Source organism: Malaclemys terrapin, chromosome 1 (genome assembly GCF_027887155.1).
Source record: "Malaclemys terrapin pileata isolate rMalTer1 chromosome 1, rMalTer1.hap1, whole genome shotgun sequence".
NCBI lineage: Eukaryota > Metazoa > Chordata > Testudines > Emydidae > Malaclemys > Malaclemys terrapin.
The window spans coordinates 214,795,429-214,815,734 of NC_071505.1; the positions used below are offsets into that span (position 1 = coordinate 214,795,429).

Below are 20,306 nucleotides of genomic sequence, written 5' to 3' on the forward strand. Positions count from 1 at the left end.
ACACACACCCTGTATCAGGAAGCAATTCACTTATAGGAGTTCTGCATAGGCAACGTAATTTTTCTTGAGGTTTCTCACCTTCCGGGAGTGCAGAACGAACTGGCAGATTGCCTCAACAGCCTCCAATCATCATAAGTGGTCCCTTTTCCTGGACATCATGAGGGATAATTCCCAGTGTTGGGGGACTCCCCAGATAGACCTGTCTGCAACTGGGTTTAAGTTTTGCTCCCTGCGAGGCCACAGCCCAGGTTTGCTCACAGATGCCTTCTTGCTCCCATGGACAGTTCACCTGTTCTACGCTTTCCCCTGTATCCTGCTCGTGCACAAGGTTCTGCTAAAAATCAAGCGGGATCGGGCATGGGTCATTCTTATAGCCCCACCGTGGCCCCGTCAGCACTGGCTCGCCACACTGCTGGGCCTTTCAGTGGCTGCTCCAATTCCACTCCCTCTATGTCTGGACCTGATCTCCCTGGACCACAGTCGTCTGCTCCACTCAAACCTCAGCTCCCTCCACTGATGGCCTGGAAGCTCTGTGGGTATGTCCTGGAGAGCTGGCTTGCTCAGAGCAGGTTCACCAGGTCCTATTAGGGAGCACATAGCCCTCCACCAGGGCTATGTACCTCTCAAAATGGAGGCGGTTTTCCATATGGGCTTCCCAGCAGGGAGTCTCACTCACAAAGTTGTCTCTGCAGGACATGCTCGACTATTTGCTATGCTTGAAACAGCAAGATTTAACAATTTCCTCAATTAATGTCCACCTTGCAACAATTTCATCATTTCACTCCCGGTGGAAAGCTGGTTCGTTTTTTCATGAGATGTCCATCCATTTCATCAAGGGCCTGGAAAGACTATACCCCCAAGTACAGGAACCTGTCCCTCCATAGAACTTAAACCTGGTCTTATCAAAACTTTTGGTATTCTCATTTGAGCCATCGGCAACATGTCCCTTGTCATACCTTTCACGGAATGTGGCTTTCTTAGTGGCCATTACTTCGGCCAGAAAAGTCTTGGAGATCTGCACCCTCACATTGGAGCCTCCATACGTGGTTTTCTTTAAGGATAAGGTGCAATTGCGTCCTCATCCCAGCTTCCTCCTGAAGGTGGCTTCCCAGTTTCATAGTAATCAGGCAATCTTCCTACCTGTTTTCTCCTCAAAGCCACATGTGAGTAGGGAGGAGCAACATCTTCACACTCTGGACGTTAGATTGCCATAGTGTTCTACACAGAGAGGACTAAATCGTTCTGTAGAACCACCCAACTCATTGTGGCGATTGCTGAAAGGAAGAAAGGTCTCCCTATCTTGGCTCAGAGACTTTTATCGTGGATTACACCGTGCATTTGTACGTGTTATGAGCAGCTATCCTGACTGCCCACTCCATGAAAGCGCAAGCATCATTATCAGCATTCTTGGCTCAGGTCCCTATTCAGGACATTTGCAGAGCGGCAACTTGAATGTCAGTGCATACATTCTCTAGTCATTACACCTTTACTCAACAGGCTAGGGATGATGCCCGTTTCGGTCGAGCTGTTTTACGGTCAGCATGTCCATGAACTCTGATCCCACCTCCTATGCAACTGCTTGGGATTCATCTACATCCTTACATTGGAATGGACATGTGCACTCACTCAAAGAAGAAAAATAATTTAATAACCTTTCTGTAACTGTTGTTCTTCGAGATGTGTTGCACGTGTCCATTCCATAACCCCCATCGTCCTACCCATCTTTTTCGGAGTTGGCTGGATAGAAGGAACTGTGGGGGAGGGAGGGTTGTCTGGGCCCTTCATACTGGCGCTACGAATGCACGGCACCAGAGGGCACCAGAGCCACTCTGCAGGTACCACTACCACTGAGGGAAGAATTTCTCATGACTGTGTCGGGGCGTACACACTTGGAATGGACATGTGTAACAAATCTCGAAGGAAAACAGTTATGCAGAGGTTAGTTGCTATTTTTTCTAGAAGGTTTCATTTCTACCTCAATAGTAGTACACAGAATGGGTACACTTTAAGGGGTGTATATCAAGATTTGATTCTCACCAGGGAAGAGTATCTTATAAATAAAATAATTTATCATGCAGTTTTGTATAGCTGGAAGCCAAGGAGCTGGGAAGGGGTTACTACAAATTGTCCTAATAAAGTGGAATGTACAAGGAATCTTTTAAAAATAAGGTACATATATGCACAATACATTTCCAAAATATTAACATGTTGTTAGACCAGAGGTGGGCAAATTACGGCCCACGGGACCCTCCTGCCCGGCCCCTGAGCTCCTGGCCCGGGAGGCTGGCCCCCGGCCCCTCCCCCGCTGTTCCCCCTCCTCCACAGCTTCAGCTCGCCACACCACCGGTGCAATTCTCTGGGTGGCGGGGCTCTTGTAGAGTTATGGCCTGACCTGGTGCTCTGTGCTGCACGGTAGCATGGCTGGCTACAGCCGGGCGGCATGGTTGCTTGTCCTGGTGCACTGGGCGGTGCGGCTGTGGTGCCACCAGCCACCTGTGCTCCAGGCAGCACAGTAAGGGGGCAGGGAGCGGGGGGGTTGGAAAGATGGCAGGGGAGTTCGGGGTGTGGATAGGGGGCGGGGTGGTCAGAGGGCGGGGAACGGGGGTTGAATGGGGGCAGCATTCAGGAAGGGGGGGTTAGATGCGGGGGCAGTCAGGAGCAGGGATTCTGGGGGCAGTCAGGGGACAGGGAGAAGGGGTAGTTGGATGGGGCAGAGGTCCCAGGGGGGCCGGCAGGAGTCCCAGGGGGACTGTCAGGGGGTGAGAAGCAGGGGGGGTTGAATAGGGGGCGGGGGCCGGGCCACACCTGGCTGTTTGGGAAGGCACAGCCTCCCCTAACCGGCTCTCCATACAATTTCAGAAACCCGATGTGGCCCTCAGGCCAAAAAGTTTGCCCACCCCTCTGTTAGACTGTGTGGTTCTTGTGCAATAAAATGCAGTTACAGTACACTAGCTTTCCCTGTAAGTTGTCAGAACCTATCCATTACAAGAGTCTCACTTATTCAGTCCATTAGGCCAATTATACATCTTGACGGAGAAACCCCTGAGCATGATTTATGAGCATCCTTTTATAGATTATTATTTGCCACTGTCGAGGTTTCCAGATATCCCGTAAAAAAGCTTTCAGGCCTAGTCTAACCTCTAATAATAGAGAATGTGATGAGTGTTGTTGTGGTGAAGTACTCCAACAATAAGAAGCCTAATATACAAAATAGAAAAAACATGGACAAAAGTAATAAAATATTTAAACAAACATTAAGCAACAATGTTTATATTTATAAGAGTTTAAAACCTGGTTGTAACAAGAATAGTGATGTCACAAATATTAACCTTTTGATTCATAAATACTTCTTAACCATATGTAAAATGTCTTATCTTAGTGGCTCTTCTGCATTAAGGACCAAAGAACACAGAATCAATGTGGAATCTACAGTAATGCTCATAGAATAATGAAAGCTTATATCATCTCACTAATTTTCTTTTTAGGAAAATCCGGAGAGACTACCCTTCCAAAATCCTTATTCAACTGTGTGCTGCATTACTTCTACTCAACCTAGTTTTCCTCCTTGATTCATGGATTGCTCTGTATAACATCCGAGGCCTGTGCATCACAGTTGCTGTATTTCTTCATTATTTCCTCTTGGTTTCCTTCACCTGGATGGGCCTTGAAGCATTCCACATGTATCTTGCCCTTGTCAAAGTGTTTAATACCTATGTACGGAAATACATCCTTAAGTTTTGTATCGTTGGCTGGGGTACGTATATTTTTCTGGGTTTGGAATCTAAAATAAATATAGTTTCTTTACAACAATTTTGGATGGAAGACCATTTAAAAGTAACAACAAAGCAAGTCTCAAATACCTGTTGCCTGTCAGAATCCTCAGATGCATTATCAATAACAGGATTCTATTTACTTCACTATTCTGTGACTTTAGCATGTTGCAGAATTCACCCCTTGTTGCAAAGTTTTTCAGATTGTAAGTTCTCTCGGGGCATACACTATATATTGTGGGTGCTGTTGCAATTCAAATGAATAATAAATTGTTTCTATTGGAACTACAGTTGCAGCTGTCTGAGAGCCAATTACACATTTGACTATTTCCAACCCCCAAAGCAGATGGAATCTCTTCCATTGGGAAAATTAATGTTATTGCTCCAGATTATCAACTACATATTCTACCTCTAGACTGCTACTGTTTCTAACAAAAGGTAGCAAAACAGTGCCTCTGACTTAAGTGATGAGAAAACCCTAAGCCTGATTCTCTTGTCTTACCCATTATTGTAAATCAAGAGTAACTGCACTGAAAACAATGGAGTTAAACTAGTATAAAACATGTGTGAGAGGCAAAATCAAGCCCATTGTATTTCATGTCCTTAAATCTGTGATATCAAAGAGCAGATGCAACACATGTTGCTAGTTTAACGTAGGTTGCAAGTGATATAAGTGGATCAAGTCACAGAATATATAGTCTTGTTCAGAAAGATTAAAACTTCAAATGTGTGCGAGTTTATTTTGCTTTTTATAAAGTAAGTTATCCTGATATAACAGTCTCTGACAGCCTTCATAACCTGGCCCTAGGTTTCATAGGAAAATATAGTTGTTTCGTCTCATCACAAAACTTTCATTCAGAATTATAACTATTATCTAATCTTTCAGGTGTACCACTTGTAGTGGTAGGCATTGTATTGGCTATAACACCAAATAACTATGGGCTTGGATCATATGGAAAGTTTCCTAATGGCTCACCAGATGAATTGTAAGTTAAAAGATAGGCATGTTTCAAAAGTGAATGCTAACAGAATGCTTTTATCTAATGGTGATGTGTGAGTGTGTATGTAAGCTTCTTTCCTGAAAGTGACACTTCTGTGAATAAATCTCTGCAGGATATATTAAGTCAAGTCTTCCTGAAACTGTTTGCAAGGCTCTGATCTTGGTCACAAAAGAGGGTATGCTCCAAAACACTGGGATGGAGCTAGAACATGAAAATAAGGTGAAGGCAAGACAAGAGAAATAAAGGAGATGGGGGATGAAGAGTGGAGTGTAGAAGAAAGCAAGCCTAAATGTAAAAAACAAAACAAACAAAAAACACCATATTGCCTAAGGAAACAGGAAACCTAAATCTAATCCACTGGTGCATTTATTTATTTATTTATTTGCTTTAACCCTTGGGATTCACTCAGATAGGATGATGATAGACACTGTTATAAACACCTACATAGACAGATGAAAACTTGAATCCGTGTATGTGGCCTTGAGTATTGCAGGATGATGTGTTTTCAACAAAATATAGCCATGCCTAATACTATTCTTTATCTAATATCTATTACTAATAATGAATGTCTGATAATATGATCTTTCCTCCTTTGTTTTTGTATTCTAGCTGCTGGATCAACAATAACATTGTCTTCTATATTACTGTCGTGGGATACTTCTGCATGATATTCCTGTTGAACATTGGCATGTTTATAGTGGTGCTGATTCAGCTTTGTCGAATCAAAAAGAAGAAACAACTTGGAACTCAGAGAAAAACCAGTATTCAAGACCTCAGGAGTGTGGCAGGCCTCACATTCTTATTGGGAATTACTTGGGGATTTGCCTTTTTTGCATGGGGGCCAGTAAATCTGATATTTATGTACCTCTTTGCCATCTTTAACACATTACAAGGTAAGTTTATGCTTTGTTATGGCCTTTTGTATAAAAATTTAATGAATAATTCAGTTCTAAGAAATATTTTATTATGGACAAGAGTTTACCAAAATTATATCTTTACTGTTACATAATATAAAAAATAAAACTACCTTGAAGATGACCCTTCTTAATAGTTGTATTACATTTAAAGAAAATTAATGCAAAGCAAATGCTTTCAGAAGTGACGTGCTGTCTTTCTGAGTGCATTGTAATGAAAATTGTCATCTTAAGGTCCATTCATAGAATCACAAAAGCTACAGGACAAAAGACCTATTGGGTCATTTAGGCTCTGACGTAATTTATTTGCTTTTGAAAATTTTTACCCTATGTTGCATTTTCAAATGAGTTAAGCATTTACGACCTGATTTTTAAAAGTAATTTGGTGTTGTTCCACTCAGCACTGCAAGGTATAAGTGATTTAGATGGCTGAGTCCTATTTTCAAAAGTAACTTAGGCACTTAAAAGGCTGATTCCCATTGGCTTTCATTGTGACTTACGCTTCTCAGTGCCTAAGTCACTTCTGAAGATGGGACTTAGCTGTCTAAATCACTTAGGCCCAGATCTGAAAATCCCACTGATTTCAATGGAAGTTAGATTTCTAAATATCTTTGAGGATCTGGGCCTTAGGCCTTGCAACAATGAGCAGAGCAACATCTAAATATCATTAAAAATCTGAGCATTAGGGCCAAATTGAAGTGCCCAAAGATGCAGATTTTCAAAAGCATCTAGGTGCCTAACTCCTGTTGAACACAATGGGAGTTAGGTGTCTAACTTACCCTGAGAATTGGTCCAGAAAATGCTAATCTCTGTCTTCTCCAGTCCAAACGTGTAGCTTCTCCTTTATTTTTCATTCCCTGAAATCTAACTTAAAGAATTGCACAACCACTTTCTTCTTTGATACATTGTAGCTGGCAGGCAGTGTAAATATTTCTGACACGCTTTCTTTGAAAAGTGGAAGGTTTGGAAGCAAGTACAGTCCCACTCTATATGGGAAGCAGTGAAAAGTGGTTGGATCTGTGATCTGGCACAGTTTGAGGTACCCCAACATGTGTGATTTGCCTCCTTCCAGGAAAAGATGTGGCTTTGAATTTGTGGTGAAGAGGGCTACAATTACTGTTATTTGAGCATGAGCTGTTAGCCCACATGGGCTTTCACTATGACTTAATTGTGACTGCGGCGGGGGGGAGGCGGTGGAAAAGCTGCCTGGTAACCTTGAAATTGCATTAGGTTTAATAAAATTTGCCCCAGTGGCCTATCAACAAGAACACTGGTCTGTAAGTGTTATTGATTCCATCATAAGCAGCAGCAGCAATATATTAACTCCAAATAAAATATGGAGAAGTTCCACAAAGTATGTAGAGAAAGCCAAATTCAGTTGATTATACCTCATATTTGAAATGATACTGCTACAATGAGGTTGTGTTGTTATCTTGTCTTGATTTCTGTACTGAAGGTTCAAATAAACTTGCAGCTCCACACAGATCTTCATATTTTAAACTCGGTTACCTGATGTATTTGAATTTTTGGTACTCTGTATCCTCCTTATATCTAATACATATCATGCAAGTGTAATGAGAAAAAGCATTTCAGGTAATGGCATCAGTCTATTGTTTAGACTATCAGTGTCTCTGCTGAACAAAAGAGTATGAGATCATTTGATTGGGATCAGTTGACTTGAGAAGAAACAAAAGAAAAACGATACATCCATTTAAAAAATTTACAAAATGGCAAAAATTCTATGGCTTGAAGTAATATTCTGACATTTGGTACTTTGCAGGATTCTTCATTTTTATCTTCTACTGTGTGGCAAAGGAAAATGTCCGCAAACAGTGGAGACGATATCTGTGTTGTGGAAAATTCAGGCTGGCTGAAAATTCTGGTAAATATTAAACACTGTTTTCTACATTTGTAAATTATATAATTACTGTCAGGTGTAAAGTCCCCATTCTCTTTAGCAAATATTGTTATGCAATAAATAGCATAGCAATATTTCCAGATATATCTACTATTTTGTTTTATTTTCCTGATGCATAAAGATTGCATTTTATTTAATTGCAAAATACTGCTGTATAAAGTATTAATTTTGATTGGGACTCTGCATATGTATAAGGCTGTAGCCTTGTGGAGTCCTTTGTATGACTGGGACCTAAATCAATCCCCAAAGATCTGCTTTCTCAAAGTCAATGGTAGCCTTAGCAATGACTTCAGTGGGAGCAGGGTCAGAAGCAGCTTTGAGAATGTGTCTTCCTAACAATTTTTGAGGGTCTTTCATTGTAACATAATTGTATTTGAAAAGTTATACATACCCTTACACAATCTAAACTCAAAGGTGAAGTACTGCGGTTGCAGTTACTGGTAATCTCTAAATGGGCATACAGTCACAAAAGTATGATTAGTGACTTTTTAAAACTAAGAAATTAAAAAGAGAAAATGTAAATTCTTACACATCTAGAATTATGCAATTCCTATGAGAATAGTTTTCTATCTGAAATACTGGGAAAAGATCTTTGCTAGAATTTAAGTTAAATTGCATTATTAACTGTACTCTTGCATTTATTTGTGCTTGAATGTACTGCACTATTTTCTATAACACTTATTCTACTATAGATTGGAGTAGAACTGCTACTAATGGTTTAAAGAAGCAGACTGTAAACCAAGGAGTATCCAGTTCTTCCAATTCCTTACAATCAAACAGTAACTCTACTAATTCCACCACACTGCTAATGAATAATGATTATTCAGTGCACGCAAATGGGAATGGTATGTATGTCGCAAAAGAGTACTTCTCAAACTATATCCTTTTGTTATTTTAAAACAGTTTTAGGCTCTATTATGGCAATTTAAAGTGGGCAGTGAACCAATTATTATTTATGAATACAGAATCAAAAGGTTTTAGTGTGGTCTTATAAATAATAATACTAAAATTATCCAATTGAGGGTAATATAGTAGTACATTTTTAAAAAAATACTCACTTCTCATACTTAAAGTGAACTGGTGATTATATGCAAAATTGTAAATGGTATACATTACTCAAATACCCAGCAGAAGTGCTATTTATATCCTGCTTGTCCGTTGAAGACAGAACTAGCAGTGGAAAACTTTAAGAACGTTTTAAAATAGCTATCAACTCTTAAAGAAAACACAGTCTACTGATGAAAGAAATGTGATGACATCCAATAAAATAATTTTTAAAAACATGAAAGCTATCATTTGGGAGTGCTATTAGGGTGTGAGGGCTTGATCTGCAGAACCCCTGCTATCATTACCAGGACATCCACATGTAACCCCCTTATGAGGCTGGGGAAGCAGAGTAAGAAAGGGAGAATGGGACAACAGAGGCCATAAAATCTTCTCACTTAAGTGGTCACAGCCAGAGAGCTACATAGCTGTTGGCTACTGGGTAAGTAATGGAGCTCAGTTACAGTATTTTTTCTGTGACTTCCATGGCCAATCTTCCCTAATGGAAATGTATTTATGTGTTGCAGGAAATGGTACTTAAGGACAAAATGCTTCATGACTTCATAGAATCATAGAATATCAGGGTTGGAAGGGACCTTAGAAGGTCATCTAGTCCAACCCCCTGCTCAAAGCAGGACCAATCCCCAACTAAATCATCCCAGCCAGGGCTTTGTCAAGCCTGACCTTAAAAACCTCTAAGGAAGGAGATTCCACCACCTCCCTAGGTCACCCATTCCAGTGCTTCACCTAGTGACATTTTTTCCCCTAATATCCAGCCTAAACCTCCCCCATTACAAATGTGCATGCTTCCACTTAGGACAAACATAATGCTCCCTATTAAGTTGTTATTCTCTGTAGGCAATGTGAACATACTCATTCCCTATCCATCTCTCCCCTTTCCTGGCTCACGGAAATGCAGGTGTTCAAATGTCACATCACTCCATTTCAGATGCAAATTGGAATGGCTAGTGAGAAAATTAGATATGCACATAATTTGAATGCACCCACAAAAAATGAACCTCTTATGGCTGAAAGTAATCTAAGTTTTGCATCTTTATCTAATGGCAGCACAAAAGAGAGCGCATGACTTATGCCAGGGGTGGCCAAACCGTGGCTTGTGAGCTGCATATGGCTCTTTTACAGCTGAAGTGTGGCTGGCAGACCCCCCCACATTTCTCCCCATTCTCCGCCTACCAGACTGGGGGAGGCGGGAGCCTGGGGCTTCAGCCCTGCAGCAGGGTGTTGGGGCTAAGGACTTGTGCCCTACAGGGAGGGGTCTCAGGGCATCAGTCCTGTGCAGGCACGCCGCAGGGCTGAAGCTCTGAGCCCCGTGGGGCTGGAACCTTGAACCCCCAGCAGGTGCCTCCCATGATGCTGAAGCTCCAAGCCCTGGCAGGTGCACCCCGGCTCTCCAACTGCTGAAGATTGTCTTATATGGCTCAGATGGTCAGTAAGTTTGGTCACCCCGACTTATGCTTTGGCCATGCTGGTTGTGCGCTCTGATGGTGCAGCACTTCCTCTTTCCATGTTGAAAATAAAAGAGTAATGACTCAGGCTATCCCACATTGTGGAGCACATAGGTCATCATATGTTATAAGACCTAAATACTGTACTCCTGGATGCTCAAAGGCCAGTGTTTCTTTCCCTCAGTCAAGGGCTGAGTCTCAGCACTATTGTTATTGCTCAAATTGTTTTATGTGCAGTTGATGAACTTCACAGACTGGCTACTTTGTTTGTATTGTTGCTACTGGGATGTTTAAAATAATGGCTGTAGTTGTCCTTTAAATGTTATTTTTTAAGTACATCTGTAGCAGGAAGTCTGCTAAACAGCCAGTGATGCCACTGAATGATCGAGATCCTAAAGGAGCACTCAAGGAAGGCAAGGCCATTGTGGAGAAACTAAATGAATCCTTTGCATCAGCCTTCACTGAAGAGGATGAGGGAGATTCCCATACCTGAGCTATTTTTTTTAGGTGACAAATCTGAGGAACTGTCCCAGATCAAGATGTCATTAGAGGAGGTTTTGGAACAAGCTGATCAATGAAACATTAATATGTCACCTGGACCAGATGGTATTCACCCAAAAATTTTGAAGGAACTCAGATATGAAATTGCAGAACTAAAAACTGCGGAATGTAACCAACTTCTGTACCAGATGACTGGAGGATAGCTAATGTGACACCAATTTTTTAAAAAGGCTCCAGAGGTGATCCTGGCAATTTCAGGCCAGTAAGCCTAACTTCAGTACCAGGCAAACTGGTTGAAACTATAGTAAAGAACAAAATTGTCAGACTCATAGATGAACATGATTTGTTGGGGAAGAGTCAACATGGTTTTTGTAAAGGGAAATCATGTCTCACCAATCTACTAGAATTCTTTGAGGGGGTCAACAAGCATGTGGACAAGGGGAATCCAGTGGCTGTCGTGTACTTAGACTTTCAGAAAGCCTTTGACAAGGTCCCTCACTAAAGGTACTTAAGCAAAGTAAGCTGTCATGGGATAACTGGGAAGGTCTTCTCATGGATGTGTAACTGGTTAAAAGACAGGAAACAAAGGGTAGGAATAAATGGTCAGTTTTCAGACTGGAGAAAGGTAAATGGTGTCCCCCAGGGGTCAGTACTGGGACCAGTACTGTTCAACATATTCATAAATTATCTGGAAAAGAGGGTAAACAGCAAGGTGGCAAAATTTGCACATGATACAAAATTACTTAAAATAGTCAAGTCCAAAGTAAACTGCAAAGAGTTACAAAGGAATGTCACAAAACTGGGTGACTGGGCAACAAAATGACAGATGAAATCAAATGTTGATAAATGCTAAGTAATGCACATTGGAAAACATAATCCCACTATACATATAAAATTATGGGGTCTAAATTAGTTGCTACCACTCAAGAAAGAGAGATCTTGGAGTTATTGTGGATAGTTCTCTGAAAACATCTGCTCAATGTGCAGCAGCAGTCAAAAAAGTGAACAGAATGTTAGGAACCACTAGGAAAGATATAGATAAGGCAAAAATATCATAATGCCTCTATATAAATCCATGGCATGCCCAAATCTTGAATACTGTGTGCAGATCTGCATGCGCCATCTCAAAAAAGATATACTGGAATTGGAAAAGGTTCAGAAAAGGGCAACAAAAATGATTAAGGGTATGAGGAGAGATTAAAAAGGACTGGGACTTTTCAGCTTAGAAAAGAGATGATTAAGGGGAGATATGATACAGGTCTATAAAATCTTGACTGGTGTGGAGAAAGTGAACAAGGAATTGTTACTCACTCCTTCACATAACACAAGAACTAGGGGTCACCTAATGAGATTAATAGGCAGCAGGTTTAAAACAAACAAAAGGAAGTACTGCTTCACACAATGCACAGTCAACCTGTGGAACTCTTTGCCAGAGGATGTTGAGAAGGCCAAAACTATAATAGGGTTAAAAAAAGAACTAGATAAATTCATGGTGGATCGGTCCATCAATGACTATTAGTCAGGATGGGGAGGGATACAACACCATGCTGAGTGCCTCTAGCCTCTGTTAGCCAGAAGCTGGGCATGGATGACAGGTGGTGGATCACTCAGTGATTGCCTGTTCTGTCAATTCCCTCTGAAGCATCAGGCATTGGCCAGTGCTGGAAGACAGGATACTGGGCTAGATGGACCATTGGTCTGACCCAGTATGCCCTTCTTGAGTTCTTATTTTATGTTCTTATGTTCTCATATCCTGACACCTTATATTAGAAAAATAAATAAACATCTCTCATATATAACAATGCTTTTGGATAATAATGTTAGATAGAGTAAAATCTATAGCTTGAATTCAAATGTCTACCATTTTCACATAATATTGTCCATATATGTAGGTGAACTACATGTTGTGAAGAAATCATGAGACTTCAGGAGATCGAATCTTAGTGGCATTTTGCCATGTTCTCATTAGCTTTCCAAATTAAATGAGTTTGTGAAATAGTTCCTTTTGCCCCATCCCTCTCTAAAACCTGCCTCCACTGTTTGATACTAGCAGGATTAATGCTCTTGGTACCTGACAATTCAGTTCACAGGTAAAAAACAAAACAGTAATTCTCACTGCCATTAAAACAATGTGGGTGAGGTAACATCTTTCATTGGACCAACTTCTGTTGGTGAGAGTGTCAAGCTTTCAAGCCACATATCGCTCTTCTTCAGGTGTACCTTCCCCAGACTTGAAGAAGAGCTCTGTGTGGCTCGAAAGCTTGTCTCCCTCACCAACAGAAGTTGGTCCAATAAAAGATATTGCCGCACCCACCTTGTCTCTGTAATATCCTGGGACTGACACAGTTACAACTACATTAAATAGAAAGACTTACAATGCTCACCTAACCCTTTGCTGTATTTGTGCATTGTGGCAACTAAGCCACAAATCCCAGCACAGCTTTCCAGAGCAGAGGATTTGGGGTCCTCAGTGGTATTTTGGAATTATAGGCAAACTCCAGTGGTTTTAATAGGGAGCAATTCCATTGATTTGAGGTCATCTCCCTGTCCTGTCCAATGCTAGCCTCTCAGATGACACTGAGTCCATGGTCTGCTTCTGCAATGAGGTTCTGTTCAGGCTGAGGATCTCAGCATATGTCCTGAGTTGGTACATCATCTTCCTGCTGATGCACCATTGCAGACGGAGGTGATGGACCATCACTTCCTAACCCACTTGGAAACTTGAAATGCTTTTATGATAGACACTGCCACATATGTATGGAGGTAAGCCACTTATTTTTACTTAATTTTTAATTGAATGTTTTGGATGCTGTGAGCCTGCCCCTGCAGCCTCCATTCATACCAAAAAAGAGTTTTGTTGAGTGGGTTGGATGAAGCTTTAGAACCTGTATTACAGAGGTTCTCAAACTGGGGGTTGTGATCCCTCAGGGGGTCATGACTCCTCAGGGGGTCACGAAGTTATTACATGGGGGAATTGCGAGCTGTCAGCCTCCACCCCAAACCCCCGCTTTGTCTCCAGCATTTATAATAGTGTTAAATATATTAAAAAGTGTTTTTAATTTATAATTGGGGGTTGCACTCAGGGGTTTGCTATGTGAAAGGGGTCACCAGTACAAAAGTTTGAGAATCACTGCTGTATTACATATGCCCTGACGGTTTCCTTCCTTTTTCTTTCCTCTTAGGATTTGGGGGAGGAGGGTCATCTGGAGACAGTTGGTCCTCCTGGCAAGCCCTTTGCTGAACCAGTTCCTTCCACTCATCTGGCAGTTGTACCTGAGGAGAGATAAATATGCTGATGGAAGGACAGGAGTATGCTGATGGTGGATAGAGTGACCCAAGGTGGTAAATTTGGAATTTTAGATGTATACAGGCTGTGGCTTTGCTTAGTCAGTGGATCTCTAATTTACAATTTTATACTGTCACTTCACACTAATGTCTCTTCTTCTGCCTTTCTCTTGCAGATTTGCAGAGTTTGTGAGACTAGGTGGCTCCCAGATGAACATGTAAATCCCATCACTCAGCTTTGTTTTTCAGTCTCTCTCTGCCTCTGCCTGTTTTTGCAGCCTTTATTTTATTACAAGACATGGAGAGGAATAAAACTCCCATTTATCTTATCTGTTTATTTGTATAGGTGTGTCAGTGACTGACAGTTTTGTGCATTAAACTGTGTATGTTTGGGTTTTGTGTCCTGTGTATATTCCCAGCTTTCTTTAGCAGATCCAACACCAGTCCAGCAGATTTGCAGGGACTTGAGAATTACTATTGGATAGTTTGCTGTCTTCAGTTTCTAAAATGATGAGAAAAAAACTTTACAAATCTAGTCCTAATCAGAGCCAGATCAAGGCATAGGTATTCTAGGTCTGAACCAATAGAGCCCTTGCTCCTGGAGATATGTGCTTTACAATCAAAATATGACACAAGTGAAAATGATACACTGACATCTGCTTGAGTCTGTAGGGAGCCTGGAACAATAGCTCTGAGAGACAGGGCCGGCTCTAGCTTTTTTGCTGCCCCAAGCAGCAAAGAAAAGCGCCGCCCCCCCCCCCCAGCCGAGCGCCACGCCGCCCCCCGCCGAGCACCGCCGGAACCCCGCCCCAGAGCGCCGCCCCCGTGCTGCCCCCCCCGCCGCGTGCCGGAGCCCACCCCACCCCCCTGCGCCGAGCGCCGCCGGAACCCCCCCCCCCCGAGCGCCGAGCCCCGCGACGCCCCCCCCGGTGAGTGCCGCGCCGCCGGAGCCCGCCCCCGCCGCCTTCTGCTGGAACCCCCTTCCAGCGCCGCCCCCGCGCCACCCCCTCGCCAAGCCCCACGCAACCGGAGCCCCCCCCCCCAGCGCTGCGCAGCTGGAGCGTCCCCCCCGCTGCCCCTTATCAGGTGCCGCCCCAAGCATGTGCTTGGGTGCCTGGTGCCTGGAGCCGGCCCTGCTGAGAGACATACTCCACATAAAACCTCCCCGAACAGAAGACCATGTGGTAGGAGGTGAAGAGAGCAGCAGTTCAAGCCCAGCCACTCAAACAGGAAAAACCCTGTCTGCTGGGTTAAATACTGAGCCCCCAATGCTGGCACTCCTGGTAACTAGAATACAACCCTATTGTGCTGCCCCTACCTCTTTGGGGCAGAGCAATGGAGGAATCCTGTGTTCTGTTGTGCCTCTGCCCCTGGATGGTCTTAATCTAGCTCTGGTCTTGGCTGGATCAAACCACAGTCCCTCACATGGAAGCACATCTTGTGGCCACTGAACCAGTCTCTGATGTCTTCTTAAATAAACAGAACTGTGAATTTCTTTTTCCTTTGTTAGTCAGAAGGATATTTTCATGCACTGGATTTATGACCTCAGATTAAGATATTCGTAAGTGTTATTTTTTTTAAAAAAAGTTTTGCCAATACTCATACTAATAGTAATGTTTTTTATCTTTAATGAATACAGTTCCCCCCATAAATAATTGCACTGAACTTCTGCTTGTGAGCCCATTCCTGAATATTTGCTTAACACAAAACACTCTGTCTCAAAGGAAATTTGTTCATTTTTTGTTTCCCTTAACATCATATTTTTCATCACAATCAACCCACATCCTCTTTTTGTTCTGTTTTCATATCTTGTCATCTCCTCTGGCTCACTAACAATGTATGGAGGAAACTTGTTTTAAAATGCATTCGTTATTTTCTTTTGACTTAATATTCATTAAATCAATTATAGTAACTGTGGCAAAATACCCTAGAACTTTGAAAATCATTTGAATACAACACATAATACAGTCCTTAAAGGCCTACATAAAATATTAGCAATCATATGTATGCTATATCTGACTTCTGACAGCCTTTTCAAGTTGGCCTACTTTACAAGAAAGGACTGCAGAAACTCTACTTTGAAGTGTTTACAGAGTTGGATTTTGTTATCAGAAAAACAAAATAAATGCAAAAGAAAGAGTAAGCGTTAAAATACAACTGAAGTATCTAGCATGCAATGTATGGAGATAGAGTCCTAAATCCTTGGGTATGGATCTCTTTAGAATTTCAGGAATTCTGGAACCCTTTAAGTTTTCTCAAAGCTCCACTGAGCTGATAAGTCATAGTGAGCGCAAGTATATTTGTTCATAGCTGTGGTGGCACCAGAAACACTCAAACTTTCTATCCATATATGGGTTTGGATGCATACTGTGCAAGGCCTATATTTCAGATGCTTAAAAGAAAGCAAATTCCACAAACAAGACATGTTTAAAAGAGGTAAAACTCAGTGCTCCAGCTGTCTTGCAAAGCAGGTAAACTCTTAAAAAAACATTAAATAAAAAATTAAAGTTTTCATTCAAAATTGTTTTAATTATTGTTTTCTGGGTTCCATGTTCCTAGTAGTTAATCTCAATTGATGTATTCGGATTATTTGAATTTTCTTGTTATACTGTATTTTATGTACTGCTACATTGCACTTACCTAATTTAGCACATATATTTTTCATTTTGGTGTAAGTCAGTTGGTTCCCTTTTGTTTTGTTTGTGCTTTGGAATTAGACACTATCAATATATAAATTATATCACATATTGTTCGCCTAATATGGGGACAAGATATCAGTGGGAGATAGTTGAGTAAGGTGAGAAGGATTTGGCCTGCTCTGTAATGCTCTATACAGTTTAGGTCAAATTCTGTCCTCAGGCCACATGTGAAAATTATTATATAACAAATTAATTACAGAAAAATCCTTACTTAAAACTCATTCCAGGGAGCAAAGAAGAATGAAATATGAATGTTCTCAGTATACTCACTGACATTTTTAAGAAATATGCATGTCTTTGGTGACTTCACTATGAATCATTTCTGACTTGTACCATGCTTTTATTTTTGCAGGTAATGTCTCCAGTGAGAAGAACGGTGTTTCTTTCAACGTACAGAACGGTGATGTGCGTCTTCATGACTTTTCAGGAAAGCAGCTCGTATTTCATGAGAAGGATGACGCAGACCACAAAAAAACCCGTGTCTCACTCAGAAGGACTTCAAAGAGGGGAAGCCTACATTTTATTAAGCAAATGTGATTTTTTTTCAAAGCACATTGTTTTACAGTGTAAAACACAGATTTTTACTTTAACTATTTTACATAATGTGAGAAGACCAGAAACTTATCCTTGTTTTATAGACGGTACTGGAGCCTTGAGGCGGTCATGTACTGGGTTGATAATGAGAGTTATAATTGTTTAAAAAGTCTTTGCTACTATTTGACAAGGTACTACATCACAATTGGCACAATTTCCAATTTGATTTTCCATTCTCCCCCCCCAACCTCCCCCCAAGGTTTAAAGGAAGGTTTGCTTTTAGACTCTTATTTTCTCAGTATAACTACAATTTGTATATCTGAATACAATACATAGTATTGTAAATGTAGGTAACTAGAAGTTACACTTAAACAAGATTCTAAATTATCTTTCAAAATGTTAGTTAGTTTCAAATTGTCTACTACAACATTTTTAAGATTATAGTTGCAGATTTTATAGCATTGTAAATAAGCAAAACAATATCCACCTTTAAGCATTTGTATGCTATTTTTTATATTTATTTCTTGTAATATAAATTTAAAAATATTCCTTTGTATAGAAAAATAATTGATATTTTGTTTTAACTTTATTGTTAGAATGTAGTTAAAGTTGATTATTTCAATTAACTGCTGAAGCATTTTACATTCTATATTTATAGGTAATTTGTTCGGTATGTGAAATAATTTACAGTGGTTACAGTGTGAAGATGTTCACAAGACACAGAACTGTAAATATGAACACTGTCACTATAGAACCACTGACTGGGACCCAGGAATACAGTGCATGGGTGTCTTATCAAGGGATAAAACTCCACAGGAGGGAGTGATGGATAAAGTAGGCAATAGGCTACTAGCTATATTCCTGGAGTGAAATCCTGGCCCCACTGAAGTCAATGGGAGTTTTGCCATTGATTTCAGTGGGGACATGATTTCACTCCTGGTGGTGGTAACAGAAATAAATACGCAGCCAGTTTGCAACTGCAATATTTAAAAAAAAAATCATTAAAAAAACAGTAGTTATTATTTAGTAGCCAAGCCAAGTGTTTGTTTCATTATTAAATTGTATAAAAGATCAGTTTCTCTCACATCCAGGTTTCTATTTGTTTTTGGTCTCTGCTGACAGTCAAATCCTGAGGTCCTTACTCAGTGTTTACTTGTTACCTACTCAACTAAAACTTCTAATGATCTGCAATGAGCGTTTATGAGGAGAGATTAAAAAGACTGGGACTTTTCAGCTTGGAAAAGAGATGACTAAGCGGGGATCTGATAGGTCTATAAAATCGTAAATGGTGAGGAGAAAGTGAATAAGGAAGTGTTATTTACTCCTTCACATAACATGAGAACCATGGGTCACCCAATGAAATTGATAGGCAACAGGTTTAAAACAAACAACAGGACACAACACAGAGTCAACCTGTGGAACTCATTGCCATGGGATGTTGTGAAGATCAGAACTATAATGTGGTTCAAAAAAGAATTAGATAAGTTCATTGAGGACAGGTCCATCAATGGCTATTAGCCGAGATGGTCAGGGACACAACCCCATGCTGTGGGTATTCGTAAACCTCTAACTGCCAGAAGCTGCAACTGGATGATGGGATGGATCACTTGATAAAGTACCCTGTTGTGTTCATTTCCTCTGAAGCATCTGGAACTAGCCATTGTCAGAAGACAGGATGCTGGGCAAGATGGACCATTGGTTTGACCCAGTATGGCCATTCTTATATTTGCCTGAATAAGGACAGCAGGATTAGACGCTATATGCATAATATCTCATAATAGATAGAGAATGCCGCCTTCCTCCTTATGTTCTTGCACAAGTCTGAGTGTAGCTGGAGTCCTTGGGTCCAGGAGTGCAAAGACTGCTACCAGCTAGTACCCACAGTAGTACCAGCCCCTCTGAAGGAGATTACTAGGGGGCTGGGTTATGCTGGCCCCCTTCAAAGGAGGAACAAATGCTGTACTTCCTCCGAGGTTGATGCACTTGCAGCATTCCCTGGGGAACCCTGGAAACACTGTTCTAGAGTGGTGAGCATTGGTATTGCCTCCTACTTTTGGACTCTGTTGCAATGCAACAATTTGAACTCTTAACATTCTCACAAATGTCAAATCCTTCTGTATTGATACAATACATGGGTTCTGTTTGTCACCTATTTCTGAGACTGCCCTGAGCACATTTGTATATAGTGACAATTTAAAACATTTGTTCTATTTACCCACAAGAGTTGTAACTGTTGTTGTGAGAGTTGTGAACCAGATATAAGAATGATCATGGTACCACAATACAAACACTAATAATCTAGGCATGCATTTCAGTTACTGCTTTAGCTATTTGGCTTAGGGGCCTTTGCACTGTTTCTTATAAATACAAGAAAACCACATAATTTTATATTTTTAAATGTAAAAAATAAATAAATTTGTAGTAAGTAATGGGCATGAGCTATGGAATTTATTTAATTTAGATAATATGCACGTATAAATTATCTATTTACATTTCTCAGACTAATATGATCCAGGCTACCTGTCCTACAGGAGGAAATTCTATCAGGCCCTCTATATTTGTTTAGGTTCCACCTTTCATGGTTTTAGCAGCCCTACTCTTCATAGAGGAGGTTTGAACATGAACCCACCCAGAGCTGGTGAGTGCCACCCTATGAGTCTGTTGGAGGCGAGAACATGGTGTGAGAAGTGCCAAACGGCTATGTTTCTGTCCAGTATTCTGATTCCCTGCAAAAAAGCATGTTACACCACCATTAAACTGCTTGGATTCTTAACTTGGTTTTATTTTTGCATCCAGTGTGTCCTCCTTGCATTTTTCATTCTTTTCATTTGATTTCTTGCTCATAAGAGTTATCACCTACTGTGACAATGCGGTTCTGGCGGAACCCAACTGAGAGTGCCAGCTCAGGACAAATTGCTCAAATAGGGCAGTTACAGCCCACGGCTGGGGTTTTTTCCACCTCTAAGGCAAACCAAACCAGCCAGACTAGGAGGACTTCGGTCTCACCCCACTGGCTAACCGCAAGTCTCACAAGCAATCTCCTTAGACACTCCAGTTTCCCAGTACTCCCACCAGTGCCACTCGTTATGGGGACAAATGGTTATGAAAACCAATACCCCAGTAAAAGAAAAAAGGTTCCCCTGATCCCAAAGGACCAAGCCCCAGACCCAGGTC

The 20,306-nt window shown here is 41.2% G+C and overlaps 1 protein-coding gene across 6 annotated transcripts in view; it reads left to right on the plus strand.

Annotated features, from left to right (window-relative positions):
* Nucleotides 1–19,911, plus strand: part of ADGRG2 (adhesion G protein-coupled receptor G2) — a 98,862-nt gene extending 78,951 nt beyond the window's left edge. For all 6 annotated transcript variants that reach the window (XM_054006632.1, XM_054006640.1, XM_054006622.1 and 3 more), the window contains 6 exons: nucleotides 3,486–3,754; nucleotides 4,657–4,756; nucleotides 5,381–5,664; nucleotides 7,466–7,567; nucleotides 8,296–8,448; nucleotides 16,951–19,911. In XM_054006632.1, the coding sequence (XP_053862607.1) occupies nucleotides 3,486–3,754; nucleotides 4,657–4,756; nucleotides 5,381–5,664; nucleotides 7,466–7,567; nucleotides 8,296–8,448; nucleotides 16,951–17,135 (1,093 nt within the window). In that variant the 3' untranslated portion in view covers nucleotides 17,136–19,911. The remainder of the gene's footprint in view (nucleotides 1–3,485; nucleotides 3,755–4,656; nucleotides 4,757–5,380; nucleotides 5,665–7,465; nucleotides 7,568–8,295; nucleotides 8,449–16,950) is intronic.
* The last annotated feature ends 395 nt before the right edge of the window (nucleotides 19,912–20,306 follow it).